This window comes from Fukomys damarensis, unplaced genomic scaffold (assembly GCF_012274545.1).
Source record: "Fukomys damarensis isolate Sample0158 unplaced genomic scaffold, DMR_v1.0_HiC HiC_scaffold_11, whole genome shotgun sequence".
In the NCBI taxonomy this organism is placed as follows: Eukaryota; Metazoa; Chordata; class Mammalia; order Rodentia; family Bathyergidae; genus Fukomys; species Fukomys damarensis.
Window position 1 is genome coordinate 45209870 of NW_022900923.1, and position 20959 is coordinate 45230828.

The 20959-nt window shown below is 44.5% G+C and overlaps 1 protein-coding gene across 1 annotated transcript in view; it reads left to right on the forward strand.

Annotated features, from left to right (window-relative positions):
• The first annotated feature begins 6029 nt into the window (after positions 1-6029).
• The window catches only part of LOC104854615, an 85836-nt gene continuing 70906 nt past the window's right edge, over positions 6030-20959 (forward strand). The window contains exons 1-16 of the mRNA XM_019205844.2: positions 6030-6403; positions 9793-9981; positions 10064-10163; positions 10369-10451; positions 10958-11359; positions 11926-12102; positions 12183-12273; positions 12548-12624; positions 13498-13905; positions 14476-14548; positions 14893-14975; positions 15446-15838; positions 16785-16970; positions 17954-18139; positions 18741-18764; positions 19421-19496. Coding sequence (XP_019061389.1) covers positions 6112-6403; positions 9793-9981; positions 10064-10163; positions 10369-10451; positions 10958-11359; positions 11926-12102; positions 12183-12273; positions 12548-12624; positions 13498-13905; positions 14476-14548; positions 14893-14975; positions 15446-15838; positions 16785-16970; positions 17954-18139; positions 18741-18764; positions 19421-19496 — 2840 coding nt within the window. The 5' untranslated portion in view covers positions 6030-6111. The remainder of the gene's footprint in view (positions 6404-9792; positions 9982-10063; positions 10164-10368; positions 10452-10957; positions 11360-11925; positions 12103-12182; positions 12274-12547; positions 12625-13497; positions 13906-14475; positions 14549-14892; positions 14976-15445; positions 15839-16784; positions 16971-17953; positions 18140-18740; positions 18765-19420; positions 19497-20959) is intronic.

Here is a 20959-nt window from a genome sequence, read left to right on the forward strand (position 1 = left end):
TTACAGAAAGGAAATGCCGGCTCCGAAGGTGTCCAAGAGCCATGACAGATTATGCCACGAACCGGTAGATCATAAAAGGGAGAACTGGGACGATAAATTATAACTGACCACAAATAAAGCTCGCCTCTGTGATCAAAAGTGTGCTTAAACAAATAGGGTCCCTGAACTGACAGATCCCTTGAGGCTACAAGTTTTGTAAATGTCACGACTTGCTTTGAATAAGTAAATGGCTGTTCAGCAAGTCAGGTCGAGTTGGGATTCAAATGTTACATACAAAGCCCTTTTCTAAATCCCGGCCCCCGAAGCCTGCTTTGTTATGTTCTGTTGTCCCTTGCAGGTCAGTTGTGTGTGAATCCTGGAGAACTCCATGGCTCCGTGCTTACACCCCTGGGTTTCCAGTTTGGGTCAACAATTTTGTTTTCTTGTAATGACTGGAAATTGGCAGGGACATCTGCAGGGTATTCAATACGAGAGCCAGACACCATGTGTCTTCCGAAAGAGACCTGAGTGTTTAGTCAAACATGCCTTGGAGTACAGAACAAAAGGGAATCCCTCACACACATAGTGCTCCAGAGATGGCTCTTCAGGATTACTCATGAGACAGGATCGCTAGAGGGAAGGGAGTTCGGGTGACTCTTCTTCAGTTTTAAATCTCCAGTGTGATTGGCTAGGAGGTCAGATTTCATTTGGCTGTGGATTATTGGATCCTCTGTATGAGCCCTGAACCGATCACGTATATGACACTCTGGTTTTTGTCACTCTTTCAGAAAGAGAGAAGATGAGGCATTTCTAGAATGTAAGTTTAGGTGGGAGATGATTGCTCATTTCTGTGGCTTCAGAAACTGACTCATTGCTGACTCTATCCTGCAGCCTGGGAGAATGGTGTGCCTGTCTGGAAGTGGAGTAAGACCATCATCCTGTTATGGATCCTATTTCATTCCTCTTGGCCCCTTCTAGCCCGAAGCTGGGCATTCACACATCAGAGCGAGAACCTGGGAGGGTTACCCTGGTTTGGGTAGTTCAGGCACAGATCTGTAACCCACCTTCCTCTGGAGCCCCTACTCCCATCACGTTTTCCCTCAACAACCATCCTTCAAGAGTTATTTCATAATGAATAAATTCTTAAATCTAAACCCTCCTATGAGAGTACACATTCGACAGCTTTATTCCACGCATAAAGTCGGCCCACCTGGCTGCCTCTGTAACAGTTTGTCCACACTCTATGGTGGGGACAGAAGACAGCTTGTAGCTTTTTGAGTGTTCATTGACCAGTTCCTTTCTTCCTGCCTGGCTACTTCCTGGTTAGGATCATTTTTGAGATCAGACTTTCAGTAACATGAATAAGTTGTGGGCTGAGTTGAAGTTTGACTTATGTGAGCAAAGACAAAGTTCTCAGAAAATGTAACATCCAAATGCCTCCTCTATTTTCCTACCTTGCGATTCTTCCCCAGCCGTCTCCAGTGGGGAGAGAGACCTCTTCCATGGAATGGTGGTAGCCTGGCCTTACCCTGGCAGGCGGGATGAGAAAGCAGACTGACCTCTCGGGTGAGAAGCCAACTTACTGCACCAGCAAAGACAGCCAAGGGGCTGCCCACCCCTCAGCCCATTCCTCAGGCCATGCGCCCACTTCCAAAAGCTGGAAAGGGAGATCTAGAGTCCAGATTTAGATCTTCATTTTCATTAAACGATACAGTGATATCTAAGTGTAAACCCGGCTTTACCATGAAAGGGAGCAACAGCCGATGGATCCTTGCACTGCCCAAGTGCTCAGGGGAAGTTGGGCTGAAATATTGGGTATTTGGAAATAAATTGCGGGTTTTGGCAGAGGAGATACAGTGAATGTATGGGAAGGACAGGAAGAAGACAGCGTATGTGGCTGCATTTTCTGATTAAAGAATTTAAAAGTGAAATTTTCTAACAATAGCTACATACTGACGAAGTCGGAAATTTAATTATATTTGGGAAAAATTCTAGATCTGTATTCATGTAGGGAAAATTGCAAGACACTTTAAAAAATTCAAAATGGATTAAAGTCTTTAAAAGTTAGACATAAAGCTGCCAGAAGGAAACATATGTGAAGGGCTCCTGGACATCGGAGATGGATTTTTTATACGACCCAAATGTACAGTAAATGCAAGCAAAAACAGATAGATGGGCTCACACAAACTAAGAGGCTTCTGTGCCGAAAAGGAAATAATCAACAGAGTGAAAAGGCAATGCACAGAATGGGGAAAATATTTGTAAAACTTGCATCTTGCAAGGGGTTAAAATCCAGAATACTTCAGGGACAGAAAACCCAATAGCAAAGGAGCAGCGACAGCAAATACTCCAATTGAAAAGTGGGCCATAGATATAAGGGGACATTTCTCTAAAGAAGACGCAGAAATGGCCAACAGACATCAACATCCCTAATTACCAGGAAGGTGCAGATCGAAAGCGCCCCAGTCAGAAGGGTTATTATGAAAACAAGTGCTGATGAGGATATGGAAAAACAGGGGTGCACTGTTGGACGTTCCTCCGAAAATTAAAGGCAGAATCGCCATGTGACCCAGTGGTCCCACCCTGGGTCTGTGCATATCCAGAGAGGGTGAAACCAACCTGTGGAAGAGACTCGGCACTCCCGTGTTTAGGGCAGCTGCGTTGACAGTAGCCTTGAATACAGACGTGGTGTATACCCAGGATGGATAAAGTCACAAAAGAGGGTGGAGCTTCATCGTTGGCGTCATGTGAGGTGAAACAAGTTAGGCACAGAAAGGCCCAGACCTTATGGTCTCACTCGCGTGTGGAACATACAACAGTTTATCTCACAGATAGTGTTGAGAGCACAATAGTGTTTACCGGAAGTTGGGAGAGTAGCAGCGGACAGTGAGGAGAGCTTGGGCCAACAGGTACTAAGTTATAGAGAGGAGGAGTAAGTTCCAGTGTTCTGTTGGACAGCAAAATGCCCGTATCTGATGATAAAGAGCTGTGTATTTCAAAAAAGCTACCAAGAAATGATGAACGTTTAAGAAGATAGATGCATTTATCCTGTTTTCAGTACTACACGACGTATTCATGTATCTAAACATCACATGCTGTCCCATAAAAATGTACACCTTTGCCAATTAAAAGATAATCATTTATAAAAGCAGATAGTTCCAAAGTCAATAATTAAGAAACTTTTCTATATGTATATTAATGTATATGTGTATATATGCATGCTTCTATTTTTTAAAATGAGGGTTAAATGAACTCTTAATCCTGTTGGCCATGTCAGTGGGGGAAGTTGGCTGATATCAGCATTTGATTCAGATACTGTGGACAGCATACATTTTTTTTATACTGAAAATTTTTATGCTTTCATGGAAGAAGGACAGCAGTCAGATTGAGTTCCTGACCTCCATTCTCCTCTCCTCCCATTCTTTTATTGTAAGTACTTGACTTTCTTATAATCCTGGCAACATACAAACCCATTTCAGAAAGCACAGATATCTTGTTTGGGAGCAGAGAAAGAATTAGCTTGTGGTGTTGAAAATATACTACAGGCTGGGTGTGTTGCTGCATGCTGTAATCCTAGCACTTGGGAGGCTGAGGCAGGAGGACTGCCATGAACTTCAGGCCAGCCTAGGGCTACATAGTGAGTTCATGGTCGGGCAAAGGGAGACCGTGTCTTATAAAGAAAGAAAATATACAATGAAAGTTTGGATCCTTTGGCAACACTACTGGGGCAAGAGTGCAGAATGCAGAAGGACTTTTAGTTGAATAAAATCAAAGTGATGAGTGAAATGTTTCACCATGTCTGGAAGGAGTAACGCATGGTACTGCTTTCTCTTGGACACTTCATTCCACCCCGACTGACCTCAAACTGGCTGTGAGTTGTAGACAAGAAGCTGTTTCAGAAATAACGTTCTTCTGGTCCTATTCTCCTCTCAGAATGTCTACCACCTCCACGTGTCCACCACGGCAATTGTAGCAAAAGAGATAAGGAATTCTTTCTAGTTGGATGGAAAGTGCCCTGCAGCTGGTGAGCCTGGCTGTGCTCTTGCTGAATTAACATTGTGCACTATGCATCCATGGGCGCCTGGAGCCGTGGGGCCCCTTACTCCGGCTGAAGGAAACTCTGCCCTTTTCCCATCTTGTGTGCCTGCCTTGTCTCTTTTTTTCCTGGTGAAATCATACGATGCCATTCCAAACCAGCGTCTCGATGGGATGGCTACGTGTTCCTCCTAATCTCCAGCTTGGGGCAGAGCTTTCCTTGTTTGTGTCCCAGGTGAGGGTGGGGTGGGAAGGCCGGCCCACACCGCCCACAGCTAAGCGCCAGAAAGCATGCGCACTGAACGGAGTGGTCTTCTCTTTCTGATCATTTTCTTTGCTCTGTACAACTAGGAACTCTGACATGACCAAGTCCTTTTCATTTTCTTCAAATACATATGCTGTGCATGGGAATTGTCCTTTCATCGTGTGCAAAAGCAAAGTTTTGAAGTTAAGGTGCTTATAATGGGAAAGGAGTGGATAATTTGGGCACAGTAAGAGAGGCTCCTTAAGGGTGAACATGCGAAGCAAGGACTTTGATGTTCCCTCCGTTAGGGTCTGAGCGTTTCTTTCAAGATGGTCAACAGAAGGTTAACATTTGGATGGCAAAGAGGAGAGTGAGATTTTTTTAAAAGGAAAATGATTCTCAGAATTTGATTCTCTATTTTCACCTACTCTGAATTCACTGTAAAGTCAAGTGAGTCAGAGTTTTCCTCAAGCCAGAAATGCTTTAAAACTTAGATCCTGTGAATACTTGAGAGAAGTGATTAATTCCGTGGAACTAGTGATGATTTGTCCCCATGATTTAAGGTACTAGTTTAATAGCAAATTTTTCAGTCGTTGTGTCCCAGAGGGAAGGACAACACTTTGGAATAACAAATATCCTGTCTGTGAATGTGAGTAGGAAACAAAAATAATCAAAAACAGATCTTGCCTCTTGATTGTGTACGTTTCCATACATTTTTCGACCCTGATATCTTATCTATGTGTATACTTAGAATTTGTGTTTGCCATTCTGTTTCAGAATCCAGACTAAAAACATCACATCTGTTACACATTGTACTGTGGATTCTATGTGTGTAGAGATAAAGGCTCTTGAAAAATTTGCCTGCACCGAAACCCAGCATGCCCCTGACGTGCTGAAGCAGTTGGGCTGTTACCCTCTGTGTCAGCTCCTCCACCGAACAGCTCCGCTTAGGGCCAAGTAGAGATGAGCTAGAAGGTGTAGCTGTTGGCTATTTTCCCTGTATTCTGAGATTTTCCCAGAAAAAGTATGTTTACACCAAAATAGCGATAAACAACTAATATCCTTCATGCTGACCAGGACATGCAAATCAAGGATATGAGTTCATTATAAGACTTGTGCTTACTTCCTGGGGCCATCCTACCGAATCCAGCATCGAGAGACCACAAGGGTGTGTAGTAACTTCAGAGCGGGACCAAAGTCGGTCCTGCCACCTGTGCTGCAGTTGTGTGTCCAAAACAGGGACTGGGTCGTTAATGGGTTCCACGTGTTGTTCTTGCCCTTTTCACATCCTTTGTTCCCCTGGATTCTCCTCCAACCTCATACTGTACAGACCGGGAAACTGAGGCTCAGGGAAGGCACAAGCTGTGGTGGGGCTTTGAACTCGGGCCTGCTGAGCCCAGATGTCCTCAGTCCGCAATGCCTCCCCACGTGTAACTCCATATCACTAACGAGTTCTTCTCATGGGCTAACTTTGCCTTTTGTGTATTAGAATTGGGTAGACAGAGCTTTAGGGTAAATTTGGTTTCCTTGTTATTGTTGAAGACGGTTTGCATTGATTTGTTTGCTGAAAATCAAGAGGTAAAAATTTAGGATCTTGGGAATAAACAGAGGCTATAAGTAAAAAATATATCATATCTATTTCTATGTCTGATTTTGAGGCGGTGACGTGATCTGTATTCACATCTTTTATTTAAATTTTAATCTTTTTATTGTTGTGACCAGCATGCCCACGTAGGTGTTTTGTTTCCTACTTTTCAGGGATCTCTTGTGACCCGCCTACTTCTATCAGAAACGGCCGGAAAAGTAACCATGCTGGACCCATACCTCTTAACACTGTATTTTCATACTCGTGCATGTATGGCTTCCGCATCATTGGAGAAAGAGTTGTCCATTGTATAAGTAAAGACGGAGTGAATGGGATCTGGGATAAAGCTCCTCCTCGATGTGAATATTTCAATAGAAATACTGTTTGCTCTGAGCCTGTCGTTCCCGGGGGGCACCGAAGTGAAGGAAGACCACCATACATACATGGGAGTTCTGTGACATTCACCTGTAATACCAACTTCACCATGAAAGGAAATAAGTCTGTTTGGTGCCAAGAAAATAATACCTGGGGGCCAACACCACTGCCAGTCTGTGAGAGTGGTAAGTCCGGGAAAAGACCTAAGGGAAAGGCCGGGCCTGGCATTTCTGCGGGGATGAGGGGAGAGCAGGATGGGTGTATGAACGACGGGGCGGAGGCTGGAAGCAAGAGGAAAGGTGAAAACTAGTTTCCTGCTCTTCTTCGTTGTGGAGAATTGTAACTGTGCACTTGAAAAACATCAGCTGAGCAAAGGAGTTAAGTATTATAGGGCGATGTAGTCGAACATACCTAAATATTGAGCGGGAAGAGCCTCCGAGGATGGGGCCAGAGTTTATTTGGACTCTGGGAATTGGGTGGTTTCAAAGTGTATATGTGGGTTGTGGTTCAAATAAGAATGTGGGATTTATCAGCAAAGTACACCCAATGTGTGTGAAAGTCACCTGTGAACAGCCGTTAATCCGGATTCTCTGTTCAGGGGACTCTCTGTTCAGGGGAGTCTCTGGCAGACAGTTCAGAAATGACTCACTCTTTCCAAAGGTCACCTCTTGAACTGTCACTTAAAAGATGACTTTGACAATAAAACTCCTCATTTTCTTCTCACCTGGTTCAGCTTGTATTGATAACGAGATCTGAATCGAAGTGTAAATTCTAAAATTTCCAAGATTAGCAATATTTTACCAAACATACAGTCAAAATTGGATATTTATTTCCTTAATCAAGAATAATGTTGGTACAATCTAAGCAAATTAAAAAGCTGAAAAATTTTAAATTATTTTTAAAAATCTGATTCCTCCTAGCTATCAATGGATCGATCGATGGGTGGAAGAATAGTCAGTCTTGGAGGAGGAAAGCAGAGGAGTTCCAGCATGGATTTGCTGTGGAAAACAAGGGAGGCCTTATTAAGGCTTAGGCAGACCCATGTGCACTGTCATGGAGCAATATGGGTACACTGTATAACTGTGTAAAGGAAGCAAAGCATACAGTAATACATTCGAGTACACACATGCTGTATATGTGTTTGCATAGGGAGCCAAAGAGTTATATTATTATTTTTTAATTGAGTTTATTGGTACATTTTAGGTATACAGTACAGTTACATTCATTGTTGGGATTTTGTACCTCTACATGACAGGTCTTGGTTCTCATTTTTTCCCCTTGTCCCTGCCCTCCCTTCATCCCCTCCTCCCTTCCCCGTTTACAAATACTTTATTTCCATTTTTTCATTTTCTCACATTTTTTTCTTTTCCCTTATTCCCTTTCCCCCACCCTTCCCACTTTCCCTACACCTTTAGCCCTTTTCTTCCTATTTCACATTGTTAATTATCTCATTAGGATCTTGTGTACTATTATACTTTTTCACACCAGAGAAACTGTTCCGTATTTACATATGTGTGACTTATTTATTTCACTTAGGAGCATATCCTCAAAACGTATCCATTTTCCTATGAATGAATCTAATTTCTCATTCTTTATGGATGAGTAATATTCCATTTGATAGAAAAACCACATCTTCTTTGTCCAGTTTCCAACTGATGGGCAAATGGCTGTTTCCAAGTTTTAGCAATTGCAAACTGTGCCACTATAAACATAGGTGTACATAGACCACTGTGGTATGATTCTTTTAATTCTTTTGGAAAGATACCCAGCAGAGGGATGGCTGGGTCAAATGGAACCTCTAGTCCAAGCTCTTTGAGGTATCTCCATATTGATTTCCACAGTGGTTGCACCAGTCTGCACTCCCACCAACAATGGAGAAGGATTCCTTTCTCCCCACAGTTGCGCCAACATTTGTTATTGTGTGATTTCTTGATAGCAGCCATTCTTTGTGGGGTGAGGTGGAATCTAGTGTTGTTTTCATCTGCATCTCTCGAATGACCAGTGATGTGGAACATTTTTTCATATATTTACTTGCTGCTTTTACTTCTTAGTCTGAGAAATGTCTGTTCATTTCAGATGCCCACTTTTGATAGGGTCTTTATATTTGTGGGGGGCTGGTTGTTTTGAGTTATTTATATATTCTGGATAATAGTCCTTTGAGGAGCAGCTGGTAAATTTTTTTTCTCACATTGTGGGTTGTCTCTTAGTTCTGTTGATGGTTTCTTTTGCAGTGCAGAAGCTTTTTAATAAGGTGAGATCCCAGTTGTTGATTCTTTCTGCTAGTTCCCATGCTACTGAGGATTTGTTCATAAAGTCTTTTCCTATGCCATTGTCTTCAAGAGTTCTGCCTAACTTACCTTCCAGCAAGTTTAGTGTTTCTGTTTTAATATTGAGATCTTTAATCCATGAATTATATTATTAATCATAATAGGATAAGCTTCTGAGGGATTTGGGCTACTTGTGAGCACAGAACATACTTACAGTTGGTGCAAAAATGGACCATTTTTTTGACAACTGCAATGTTTCTCAAGGCAAAAGTCACTTTTTAAAAAACCATTTTACTTTTGCTACATTTAATTGTATCCATTAAACACAAAATGATGAAGTCATGAATTGGAAGTGTGCAGTGAGATTTCTCGCTGTTTACATTGTGAAATCTCTGTTGCATCACCTCACAAGGTTGTCTTGAGTATGTGGGGCAAACACCGAGATAACTTGCAGTGCATCGTGATGCTACAGAGCCCTGCATCATCTGCTAACCTGACAGAGTCCAGGAAGCAGAGAAAAGAATGAAAGATCCCTCAATGCTTAAGTGGGAAGCTTTGAATTAATACATGCTTTAAGTACATGTTCACACTCAGGGAGCAGGAATATGCATTTAACATTTTGGTTATGATTATGATTTCCCTTCCCATCCTCACTTCACCCTTTCTCTATACCTCATCTTCATCATCATTGATATTGAATATTTAGATCATGTTTGTGATCCATAAAGATTTTTTTTTTGTACTGGGATCGAACTCAGGACCTTGCACTTGCAAGGCAGGTGGAAGTGTGTGACGTGAAAGATTGTATTCATGGTCAGTATGACATCATTATGTGTGTATGTGACATCAAGTCATTTTGTGTACACTAAGGCAAAAGTCGTTCTTAGTGCATAATTCAATTTGAGAAATACAATGCCCCCCTAAATTATTGGGATTACATTTCTACAGCACCTGCCAATTGTGAAAAGCTTCGAATTTCAGATGTGGTCAGAAGATGCCTATAAATGAGTATTTTTATAGTTTAAACCCTAACTATGCTATGTCTTCTGCAGTTACATAATTTAATTTAGTAAAATATTGTATGAATAAAGCCTTAGAAGGTGCAGGATGTTTTGGCGGCATCGCGGGGATCTTAGGGCTTTAAGAAGAACAAATCTAGAACACTGGAGACAGCTACACGTGGTACAGCGCCTGTTATGACATGGGAACGCTGGTGCATCTGCTTGACAGGGGTTACAAGACTGTCAGCATCTAGACTGGAAAGGAGATGGCATCTGATGGGTTTTCTCCGACTTGTGTTTGTAAAGATTTCCCTCTGGAGTGTCCACCACTTCCCCAGATTGCCAATGGATACCACACAGGGAAAGACATTGACCGCTTTGCCCCTGGATTGTCTGTGGCTTATGGCTGTAACTCTGGTTACTTGCTTGAAGGACAAAAGACAATTAAGTGCTTATCTTCGGGAGACTGGAGTGCTGCCTTTCCCGTGTGCAAAGGTACCCTAAACTTAAAATCCCATTTAAGAACCTGAGTTGCTCTGTTTTTGCCATGCCTTCTGATGTCTGGCTTGCTTTTTAGAGGCACAGTGTGAACCTATAAGACAATTTCCCAATGGGCAAGTCACGGAGCCCTCAAGTCTTCGTGTTGGTATAACCGTGACATTTTCCTGTGATGAAGGGTGAGTGTGAGGGCTAATTCCCTGGGATTATCAAACCTGAGCATCTAGGGACAGCTTGAGTGGGGGGTACAAGGGGGAACACCTACAAAGAGAGCAAGTGTACACTGATCCTGACCCTGTGAACCTGCCTTCGCTTTTGAGTAGAAGTCGTTGTTCTTCAGCAGGAACTGCCTGGTAATTCCAACTGCCAACCCTCTGTCTCCAGGTACAGATTACAAGGCTATCACTCTAGTCAGTGTGTGATCGTTAAATACAGAGCGACTTGGACCAAGAAACCAACGTGTGAAGGTAGGAGAGACACGTGTAGTTTGTACAGAACAGTGGGCTTCATTGGAACCCGGCATTCTCAACCTCTTTGAAATTGTTGGTTCATTATGAGCATACAGATTCTTGCACAGCGAGAGCTCTTGGAGACCTTAAGGGATATGGTCTTTGCTGAAGCTACCTTCGATGACCTCTTAATTTTCTACTTCCTCAAATCAAATGGGGTTCTTGGGCTTTTCCTTCTCTGAAAGCTGTGCAGGTTTGCTAAGCCAGCCCTCATACACAGGCAGGCCACGGACAAAAGGGGAACTGTATATCTGTTAGTAGCAGTCAGAGGATCAGCCGAGCAGGTGTATTCACCAATCAAGTTTTACAATCACACTGTGAAATGACATTTCATCAATTGCACTATCAACGTGTCAAAATGTGACTGTCCTGGAATTTAGGCTGCGAGAGTGGTTTCCAACAGCCCCTCAAGCACTCTTAGTTGCAGCTGTCAGTGATCTGTGCTGTTTCTGTCATTTCTCTAGAAATTCTCTGCCCACCACCTTCTCCTATTCTCAATGGAAGACTCAGCTCTCCAACAAATGTTTCATATGGAAGCACCGTGACTTACACTTGTGACCCAGCCCCAGAGGAGGGAGTGAGCTTCGTCCTTATTGGGGAGAAAACTATCCGGTGCACCATGGATAGTCAGAAGAGAGGGACCTGGAGTGGTCCCTCCCCACACTGCAAACTTTCTACTGCTGTGGTCCGGTGTCCTCATCCCCAGATCCTAAGAGGTCAAATGCTATCGACGCAGAAAAATCAATATGCCTATAATGACACTGTGGCATTTGCTTGCGAGTCTGGCTTCACCTTGAAGGGCAGCAGGAGAATCCGATGCAATGCCCAGGGCACATGGGAGCCCTCAGTACCAGTCTGTGAGAAGGGTGGGTATCCGGTGCTCCAAGGTGCATCACTCTGAAAAGTTACAGGAAGGGGTGGTGTGCTTGACACAAGCCTTTGCCAGCTCCAGACCCTCGGCCACTCTGAATATAGTAGATGTAAGTTCTTGTGAGGGCTGTGTGACATTGCCTTTCCACCCTGGCTCCATTTTGTGGAAATATGCTGGGGGAGAAAAATGTTAAGGATTTCTAAGTTTTGCATTTCTTTAGGGAAAGAAATGGGAGCAGAACTCTTGTTTGTCTTTAACAGCAGTTCCTTAAAAGCCCTCACTCAGGGGTAGGTCAAAATCTCTGTAAAAGCACCCAAGATGCCTCCTTAAGAAGGGAAAGGACAGGAGAGAAGTTACACTGAGCAGGATCAGAACAAGCTTTGCAGCAGCCTAAGAGCAGAAAAGAAGATAACACAATAAGCAGTGATCAGAAATTACCCCAGAAGTGGGCTATGCTGCACCCAGAGTGGAACTATAACATTAATGTCAACTTCTTTGGATCAGTTTCTTTCTGTTGTTGTTTACTTAAGATTGTTTTGGGTTTTTTCCCCTCTGCTTTAGAGTGCCAGGCCCCTCCTCAGATCCCCAACGGCCAAAAGGAAGATGGACACATGGTCCAGTTTGTCCCAGGCACATCCATAAAATACAGCTGTAACCCCACTTATGAGCTGGTGGGAGAGGAATCCATCCGCTGCACCCCTGAGGGGAAGTGGACACCCACTCCTCCCCTATGCAAAGGTACCAGGCCTCAAGCACCAACAGTTTGCTGGTCTTAAATTTTCATGGAGCTGATTTCTCATCCTAGTCTCTTTTCATAGCGGCAGAATGTAAACCATTAGGACCTCAACTCTTTACAAAACCTCGGGATAGATTTGTTAGACCAGCTGTTTATTCCACTTGTGTTGAAGGGTGAGTGAGGGCTGCCTCGGCCCAAACCAGGTCTGGCTTATTATCCGTGCACATGTGAGTTCAGCCCAAAAGTCCTTCCCTGTCGTGTGTGCGCAGAGTGCTGACCACGCCAGTCTTCGCGTGCATGGAACTGCGCAATGTACGCAGACGGAGACCAGCTGCGTTTTGTTCTTGCTTCTTGTCACGAAAGTGGTGGGCCTGCTTTCCAGCCAGTTGTTCTCGCTTAGCTTGGGGGGTCCCCGGGTGGCCAAACGAAACAACTCTCTGCTTCTAGGTACCGACTGGGTGAGAATGCTTATCAGCTGTGTCAAGGGACACCTCCGTGGTACAGGGAGACGCGGCTCTGCGAAGGTGAGCAGCCAAAAGTACAGAGGATCTGGAATGATACGAGATCCAGGCCCTGTCTGGAGATTTCTGTTTGAGGCCGTGCCGTGGGAACCAGTACATGGTTCTGTTCTGTTAACTTCGTCGGTAGTCACACTTGCATCATTTTGCCACGTCTTTCTGTCATTACTCTTTTCTACTTCCATCAGCCAGGTTAAATGTACGTTCTTGCGGATTCCCTTTGTCATTTAAATTACAAGAATAACTACAGTGATGGAGATATGAGCAGCCATCCATAATCTAGGACACAGTGCTCTAGTGGGGACACTAGGGCACGGGTCCCGGATCTGAACTCAGATTCTGCTCCTCCTGCTTCAGAGCTGTACGACCTTGGCAGTTTATGCAACTTCTCTGAACTCTAGTCTCCCACCTGTAAAACTGGCGCACAACTACAGACTTCGGGACTATTGGAATTCAATTACATTGTCCTACTCCCTGCCTAATGAACTGCCTTTCCCAGAGGAGGTGCTCAAGCAACGATAAATATGCTTCGATAATCATATAAATGATCATACCATCTCTGCACAAGGGTGGTGCTCAAAAAAGCTTAACCCTGTTCCCCTGTACCTTTTATTCTCCTACTGGCTCCTTTCACGAGCAACTGACCGCTGGGCCCAGTGCTTCATTGGTGGCGGTCAGTATGTTTACCCTTAGTGAAGATTTTCTTCTGTCCAATCATTTTCAACTGAATTTGATATATAAAAGAGAGTTTTGGTGAAGCTCATGTTATGAAAATCCATCCTTCCCTTCCTGGGAACAAAGAGTCACACTGTGCTTGGCTTCTATGCCTTGGTGTTTGGCACTGGGATCAACTCACACAGTATCTTTCCATCTCCATAGAAATCAGCTGCCCACCACCCCCTGTTATCCATGATGGGACACACACGGGGAGCTCCTCCGAAAACGTCCCATACGGAACCACGGTCGCTTACACGTGTGACCCCGGGCCAGAGAAGGGAGTGCGGTTCGACCTCACCGGGGACCGCACCATCCGCTGCACCAGCGATGATCAGGGCAGAGGCGCCTGGAGCGGCCCTGTCCCCCGGTGCGTGCTGTCCCTGCCTGCCGTGCGGTGCTCAGATCCCCGCGATGAACACGGGTACAAGCTCCCCGGCAAGGAAGCCCCGTACTCCTACAATGACAGTGTGACATTCAAGTGTGACAGTGGATATGTCTTGAAGGGTAGTGGTCAGATTCGTTGCAAAGCTGATAACAGCTGGGACCCTGAACTACCAGTCTGTCTAAAAGGTAAAAGCCCCGTGGGGCTGCTGTTTACTTACTTATTCCCCGTCATCACCCCACACTCCAAACCAGCGTCACCGGGAGAAGCAAGCGGGGCTGGGTTACTCTCCCGTTTTTTTCCCGCACTCGATTGTTCTGTGCCAGTCCGAGGAGGGAGTACTGGGACGTATGGAAGGTGGAAGATGAGAAGTCCTTTCGAAAGGGGCCTCGCTCTTTCACAACAGCAGAAGCATTCTGCAGTGAAGGGGAGCTTCCTGGCCGCTGATCTCGGAAAGTTTGGGATGGCCTTTGGACTGGAAATGCCCCTGTGTGGGTGTTTACGAGAGATGCTTTCTCCTCGGGCTGCCAGCTCTTTTGGGCCCCACTTAATCAGCACCTGGGGAGCAACAGGGTCTTTGCTGTCTGGGGAAGTCTGCTGAGAGCACCTGTGACCCTGGCTGTGGGCAGCGACAGCCACTGCCTGCCCTCGGGACACTGGAGTCCTGCCTCAGGGTCCAAAGGGCCTTTCGTTCCGGGGCTGTCTCTCTCTTTGCTATGTGGCCACATCTGTAAGTAATCCCAGCTTTGCTTTTCCAGAAGGCTGCGAGCCTGTGACAGAACTTCCGGCTGGCTCCCAGGTGGAGCTTGTGGACGTAACCTGTGGAGAGGGGTGAGTACCGAGTACGAGACAGTCCATTCTGAGAAAGGGGTACACTTTGTAGTAGGCATCAACTCCGTCCACCGCTTGTGGTGAGTCCCTGCAGCTGTCCCTCACTGCACACCCACGAAGGACTTTCAGCAACTCTGGCCTTTCTGTGCTTTCTTGATGTGGAAAGGACTTTGCTGTGGGTCTCTCTAGGTCTAAAGTAGTTTTGTGTTTGCAGGACCCAGGATTTTAGCTTCTCTGTGCTGAAGTTCGTTAGAAGTGTCATGGTATTTATAGTTCAAAGAGGTCAGGCAGCAGCAATGTGATATCGGGGGGAAAAAGCTGTGTTACCACGTGTCTCTCTCTAGGTCTCAGGTGACTGGATATGCTTATAAGAAGTGTCAAGATGCCAAGAACAGAGTCTGGTTTCAAAAAAGTCCGCACTGTGAAGGTAAATCGGGAATAAAAGAGCTAACTGAGGACACACGTGGTCAGAGGGGAAGGCCACTAAAGAACTAGTCAGTTTTGATAGTTTTGCCTTCTCAGCATGCGTATGTAGAAATGTGGAAAATCTTTCCACATTGATGGATACTGGTACTGGTAACAGTTGTGACGTTAGAAATCAAGCAGTTGCCGTATGTCTGCTAATTTTGCTAAACATAAAAACAGCCCATATTTTTAGGTCATGGAAATTTAGGCATATTTCTTTCTTATACTTTATTGTGTTTTCTGGATGTTTTAGAGTAAGTATGTGTGACTCATATAAGCGCAGCATTTATGAAGTTGTTTAATGAACAGCGTAAACCAGGTTCCAAGGCTTATGTGGCTGGTTGTGTGTGTGATGCAGGGGCAGTGTGGTCTGTCTGGAGGCAGACCCCGGATGCCCTGGCTGAAGCCGAGTTCCCCGAATCTCCTCTGCAGCTGTCCAGTGTCAGCCCCCACCACGGACTGCCAACGGGCGACCCAGAGGCGCACTGGAGAAACGCTTCCTGTATGGAAACGAAGTCTCCTATGAGTGTGACCCGGGCTTCTACCTCTCGGGAGAGGGAAGCCTGAAGTGCAGAACGAATGCTGAAGGGCACGGAACTTGGAGCGGGCCTCCCCCGCAGTGCTTGCGCTCGCCCCCTGGAACTCACTGCCCGAGCCCAGACATCAAACACGGGCACCCACTCAACGGGACCCGGGAGTCGTACTCTCACAATGACACAGTGTGGGTTGCTTGCAACCCGGGCTTCATCATGAAAGGCAGTCGCCTTATAAGGTGCCATACAGATAACACATGGGTACCGGCGATACCAACCTGCATCCGAAAGGGTGAGATGTCCTAAGGGCTAAAATACGGATGTTGTACAAAATAAAGGCTTTTGAATGTGTGCTTCCCATTCCGCATAAAGAAAGGCATTTAAAAGCTAAGGTAGTTACGTTGTTTATCACCCAGCTCTTTTTTTCATTTTTCTGTGTTCACTGAGCAATTGTACATGCCAGGACAGTAGTGAACTTCCAAAGTCACTGATCCACATTTATTATTCTTATGAATTTAGAATGGGAAAAAGGCTCACACCTTTTGTGCAAATGTCTGGCAGTGATGCTATTAAGAATTTGATCCTTGAGGCTACAGCACCTGCCAGAAGGGCAACTTTGGGGTTCTGGGCAATGATCCCGGTCTTCAGCCCCACTGAATTTTCTTTCTTGTACTCTTTCTTAGTTGCCAGTTGGCAGCTTCATTCTTTTCAGTAATCACCTCTAGCTCAGGTTCCCAGTTGTGACCCACTGGAATTCATCTCCCCAGCACGGTTCTCTTTGGCCGGCACAGTGGTCTTATTTTGGGTGGGACCCATCCCCATAGCCCAGGATAGACAGTGAACCTGGAGCAGTGAGATCTGAGGGCTGCCCGCTTGGGGAAGCAGTCTACTTTGTCAACTCTGCTTCCCAGTACCTGTGTGCTGCTTAGGTGTAGCCTGTGTGCTCTTTCAAGGGACAAGAAGTGCATACTTGAGTCTGATAGATTGCAGTTGTGGACCACGGCCCCTGATGTTTCAGAATCTCCCATGTGGTGCGTTCCCTCAGATCCTGCATGATGCAGGTGTAAAATGCACACCTTCCCAGCATCACTTGGTCTGGTTGGAATGGAAGTTTCTGGTGACCAACTGATTGGCTCATACATTGCCCCTCGCCTTTCTGCACTGCCATCGCAGAGAAGTGGTGTCATCCAGATATTCTTGGGCGCTACATTAAAGTTCCCTTCTCCCCGGTCTCTAAGCTTCCTCAGAGTGTCCACCTCCGGGCGCAGTCCCCAACGGGAACCATACTGGCGGAAATGCGGCGCGGTTTCTCCCTGGGATGTCGGTGCTGTATGCCTGTGAGCAGGGCTATGCGCTGGTGGGGGAGCCCCTCCTCCTGTGCACACACGAGGGGGCGTGGAGCCACGCTGCCCCACGCTGTGAAGGTGCGTGCTCTTCGTTTCCTCTTGTTCTTCTTAGTAAATCCCTTGTTCCAAACAGGTAAGTTCACAGTTAGGTGCTCTCAACTTAGAGTAGCCAAAGAAACGCATCAATTGGACCATTTAGTTAACTGCACTTGATTGGGTTAATTTACTACTGAATTTAAGTATCTCAAAATAAGAAAAATGGTTTAGGCTGTAGTCTGACCAGCAAATGACCACTTAGGTATTTATGTATAGAAAGCTGAAGTACATTCATAAACAAGCACAGCTGGTGGTGTTCCTGTGGTTACAGTTAATGACAAGAATGCACTTGATAAAATACCAATAAAGAGCTCAATAGCCTTTTGAATCTGTTTCCTCAGAATGGTGTTGGGCTTATGCATAGAGTTCTGTAAAAGTTTTAGAAAGATTCGTGATCCTAAACACTGTGTGGAATGAGCAATAACTTCGTATCAGTATCGCTGAGCACCCAACGTGCGCCAGATCCTGGGCGGTGTCCTTTACCACATGATCTCATTTAGTCTCCATAAGACCCACAGCAGGTCGCTGCCATTGTGATCCCTGTGGTCCAGACAAGGCTCCAGGGACTGTGACTAACCCCGAATACACGACCAGGAAGTAGTAGTGTCAGGATCAAGTCCAAGATCCCACCAGGAAGAAATGAGAAAGCACAGGCGTGGTGCCAAGGACTAAAGCGTCCACAAGAAGCAGAAAGAGACAGTAACTCAGAGTGTCCCATGTGCTTCCTGCTGCCCTATGATTTCTCTGAGAGGCCATCAGACTCCTCTGGTACTATTAGCAGAGACTTGGACGCAGAAAGAAAGCCATCTGGCTGAAATCTCCCTGGGGGTTAATAAGCAGAGGCCGAGCTTAGGACATGATTTCCTGAGGCTCTGCTTCTGAGAATGAAACAAATTGGTTTTGTGAGCGTTTCCATTAAGGGCAGTTTCTGCTGTCTTTGCTTCCTGTCGATTCCTTTATTGCAGAGGTCAACTGTAGCGCCCCTGAGGACACAAACGGGATCCAGAAGGGGCTGGAGCCCAGGAAGATGTACCAGTATGGGGCCATCGTGACCATGGAGTGCGAAGACGGGTACACCCTGGAGGGCAGCCCCCAGAGCCAGTGCCAGGACGACCAGCAGTGGAACCCGCCTCTGGCCACCTGCAGGTCCCGTAAGTGCTAAGCTTCACTGCTGCTTCCTTTGACCGTGGAGGGGCTCCCTCGGCAGGCTTTCGGCTGACGCATCCGTGTCCAACGGTGCACTGACAGGTGAACTTGAAGCTGGCGGGCCATTCTGGAAAAAGCACAGCTTCACAAGGGTGGGGAAATAAAAGAAAAGAACACTAACTCAAAAGGAGCAAAAATGTAAAGCTAACAGCCTTCCATGTAGAGAGGACACACAGCAGAGACTTCTCTGCTTGCTAAGTCTTGATTTCTGGGTGCTGACCAATTTGGCAGGAGTGCCACACATTAACTCACTGTGGCAGCAACTAAGATCTGCCCTGAGTCCTGGGAAAACACCAGCTATAAAGCCAAGTACTTCCTCTTTTACTCCCTTGGCAACCTCTCCCACCTACCTAATTAAAGTGAAAATAAAATACATTGAGGCTTTATACAAAAGAGTGGCTGCAACTCAGGACCGGTTGCATCCTAGATAGACCTGGAAGAGACCTGAGTGTTGACTTCTGGGACAGAACCAGAGGATGCTGGGACTTGGGCCACACTGAATCACACAGATAGACTGACATTTTCCTGGTTTTGTGTTCTCCTTAGGTTCGTCTGATCCTCTGTTTTATGGTAAGTTTCCTTAAATTCTTGAAGAAAACCTCCTATGATGTTTTATACATATACATATACGTGTATATTCTATATCCTACCTGTTAGTATTTTTTCATTTTAACTCAATAGTTATGGCCTTCTTTGACATTTTAAATATATTTTAATGTACTTGTCCCTTTACAAAATGTCCCTTTGGGATAGAGTTAGATAATATTTAAACAGCCAACTACCCCTGATTTTTAAATTCAGTTTCAGTCTATTAACTCTTGGTGTTTTGCGTGATCTGGTACTATTGAAATAGCTTTTCTTACTCTGCTATAGTAATACGTTTCCAAATGAGAGTCAAATGTCGCTATGCAAAACATGGGACCCTGGTGTCCTCTGCTCTGATTTCAACATGATGACAAAAATGTTGCTAATAAAACTGGAAGGACCAGAAAAACTCCACAGTTAGTGGTCTGGAACCCATGCTTGTGTAAATGGTGCTTTAGTAAATGCAGACTGACTCAACTCAGAAAAACCGTAGGCCCAGTTATGATCATTTGAGAATTTAGTATTCATGACTGAGGAAAGTTAAGTATAAAAGTCGTATACGTTTCCCTACCACAGGGTCCATGATGGGTCCCTCACACAGACCTCTTGGCATCTGACACCCACTCTTCCCCCGCCCCCAGGTATTTTCCTAGGCCCTGGACTTCTTCTCTTGCTGGTCATTGTCACGTTATGCATGATATCAAAACGCAGAGAACGGTGAGTCAAATGTGTGGCCAAAAGGCAGAACAAGCTTTGGCTTCTCTAAACACATGAGCACAAGTCCTATGAAATGAATACTGCAATGTGCTGATTGGTATAAAGCATCTTGTGACATGGATGAGGAAACTCTCTTGTAAGGACTTAGAAGATACCAGTCACTTAGTTTATTCTGTCTAATGATGTTTATTCAAGTGGTACATCACAAAACAAAATTAAACAATCTAGGAAATGAAAAGAAAACCCCCCACAGAAAAGCCCCATGGTGACAGCTACAGATATTGCTGTATATTCCTATTGAAAACTTCTTATATTTGTCTTTTTTCCTTATGATCTGAAATTTTGGTAGTGTAATTTCTCATCTTGAGTTACTTTTCATTTAGATTAACGTACATATTTTTGTGCCTTTAAATCATGGTGTCTTTATCATTAATATCTATTTCTGTGTTGCAGAAATCTTAGGTTGGTTCCACATTTATCTTGATAATAAATAAAGATAAAAGGGATGTTTTCTGATAAACTCATTTCCAATTTCAGAATTACTAGAGAAAAGACTACGAGCATATAATGTACTTAGTAAATATTATCCATTGGCTTTCCACAGAGTTTGTTCTAACTTGATCACATAGCAACATGATGAATGTGACTGAATGTCCTATGTTTCCTGGGCCCTTTGCCCCTTTGCCGATCTGTCGTTTCATCACAAACCACTTTGTATTTCACTAGGATAGATATAAATGTCGATAATATCTACAATAATCTCTCATAGGACAAATCTCTCAATATAATTTTTAGGACTATTTCCTTCTGTTTCTATTTGCAGGTGATGTTTTGGAATCATTTGTTTCTAAAAATAAACATGTGATTTCATTTAAGTCTATTGGTTAATTTCTGAGAAATTTGCATCTTTTCTGTGATGTCTTCTCTTTCAGAAACATACTAGGCCTTTCAATTTCTACAAATACTCTTCCTTCACTTAGTTTTTTTTCATGTTTGTTTATATAAACATATTATCAGGTTTCTATTTTTGTTCTAATTTTTTGTCCTGAAATTAGACATACTTTTACATTTTATTTTAAAGTTTTAAATCACTTGAAACTGGAGTTTATTTTTGTGGTACTGGTTGATGTAACTTCACTGGCACTTTTTTCCTGTGTAGTCAATTATTTCAAAGCCTACTGTGGGGAAACCATGCCTTCCTCACTGGTTTGTAATACTTTGGGCCACCTCTTAAAATAAGTTCAAATGATATCTAGGAAGTTTATCTTATACAGTGACTTCTTCTCATAATTTTTTAGTGAATTATCAAGTTGTCTCAGTAAAAAACTGTATTTTCAACGAGGCACGGCAGCACATGCCTATAATCCCAGCTACACAGAGTCTGAGCCAAGAGGATCCCAAATTCAAGGCCAGCCTCAGCAACTTAGCAAATAAAATTAAAAAAAAAAAAAAAAAAAGAGGGC